At 66.0% G+C, this 430-nt stretch overlaps 1 protein-coding gene across 1 annotated transcript in view; it reads left to right on the top strand.

The window, feature by feature from the left end:
* The first annotated feature begins 57 nt into the window (after positions 1–57).
* Positions 58–430, top strand: part of SLC30A2 (solute carrier family 30 (zinc transporter), member 2) — a 7,394-nt gene continuing 7,021 nt past the window's right edge. The window contains exon 1 of the mRNA XM_010830089.1: positions 58–116. Within this exon, the coding sequence (XP_010828391.1) occupies positions 67–116 (50 nt within the window). The 5' untranslated portion in view covers positions 58–66. The remainder of the gene's footprint in view (positions 117–430) is intronic.

Here is a 430-nt window from a genome sequence, read left to right as displayed (position 1 = left end):
AGCGCTCGCCGCTGGAGAGCCCAGCGCGTGACTCCAGGGAGCACGTGGCAGGGCGCGCGGGGCCTCATGAAAGCGGGCGAGAGGATGCATCTGTTGGACGCCAGGCTTGCAGTCGGGTAAGGAGAACCTGGGGAGGGGCGGGAATTTCAGTGACCTCAGCCCCACCTCCCCGTCTGCCATCCTGGCAGTGGTTGGTTTTGGCGACGCCTCGATCTGGGACCCCCGCCCCGACCCCGACAGGAGGGTTTGTGGGGAGGTGGAGGAAAGGGGAAATTGAGGCTGAGCACAGGGACCAGTCCTTCCTCGCCGCAGAGCACAGATCCTGACCCCTGAGGATTCGTGGGGGAGTGCTTGCCTGGAGCTCAGCCCCGGGGCGGAGCTCCAGGCACGCACTCCCCCACGAATCCTCAGGGGTCAGGATCTGTGCTCT

Source organism: Bison bison, unplaced genomic scaffold (genome assembly GCF_000754665.1).
Source record: "Bison bison bison isolate TAMUID 2011002044 unplaced genomic scaffold, Bison_UMD1.0 scf7180017864516, whole genome shotgun sequence".
Taxonomy (NCBI): Eukaryota; Metazoa; Chordata; class Mammalia; order Artiodactyla; family Bovidae; genus Bison; species Bison bison.
The sequence above is the reverse complement of the archived record's forward strand: the minus strand, read 5'-3'. Positions and strand labels throughout refer to the sequence as shown.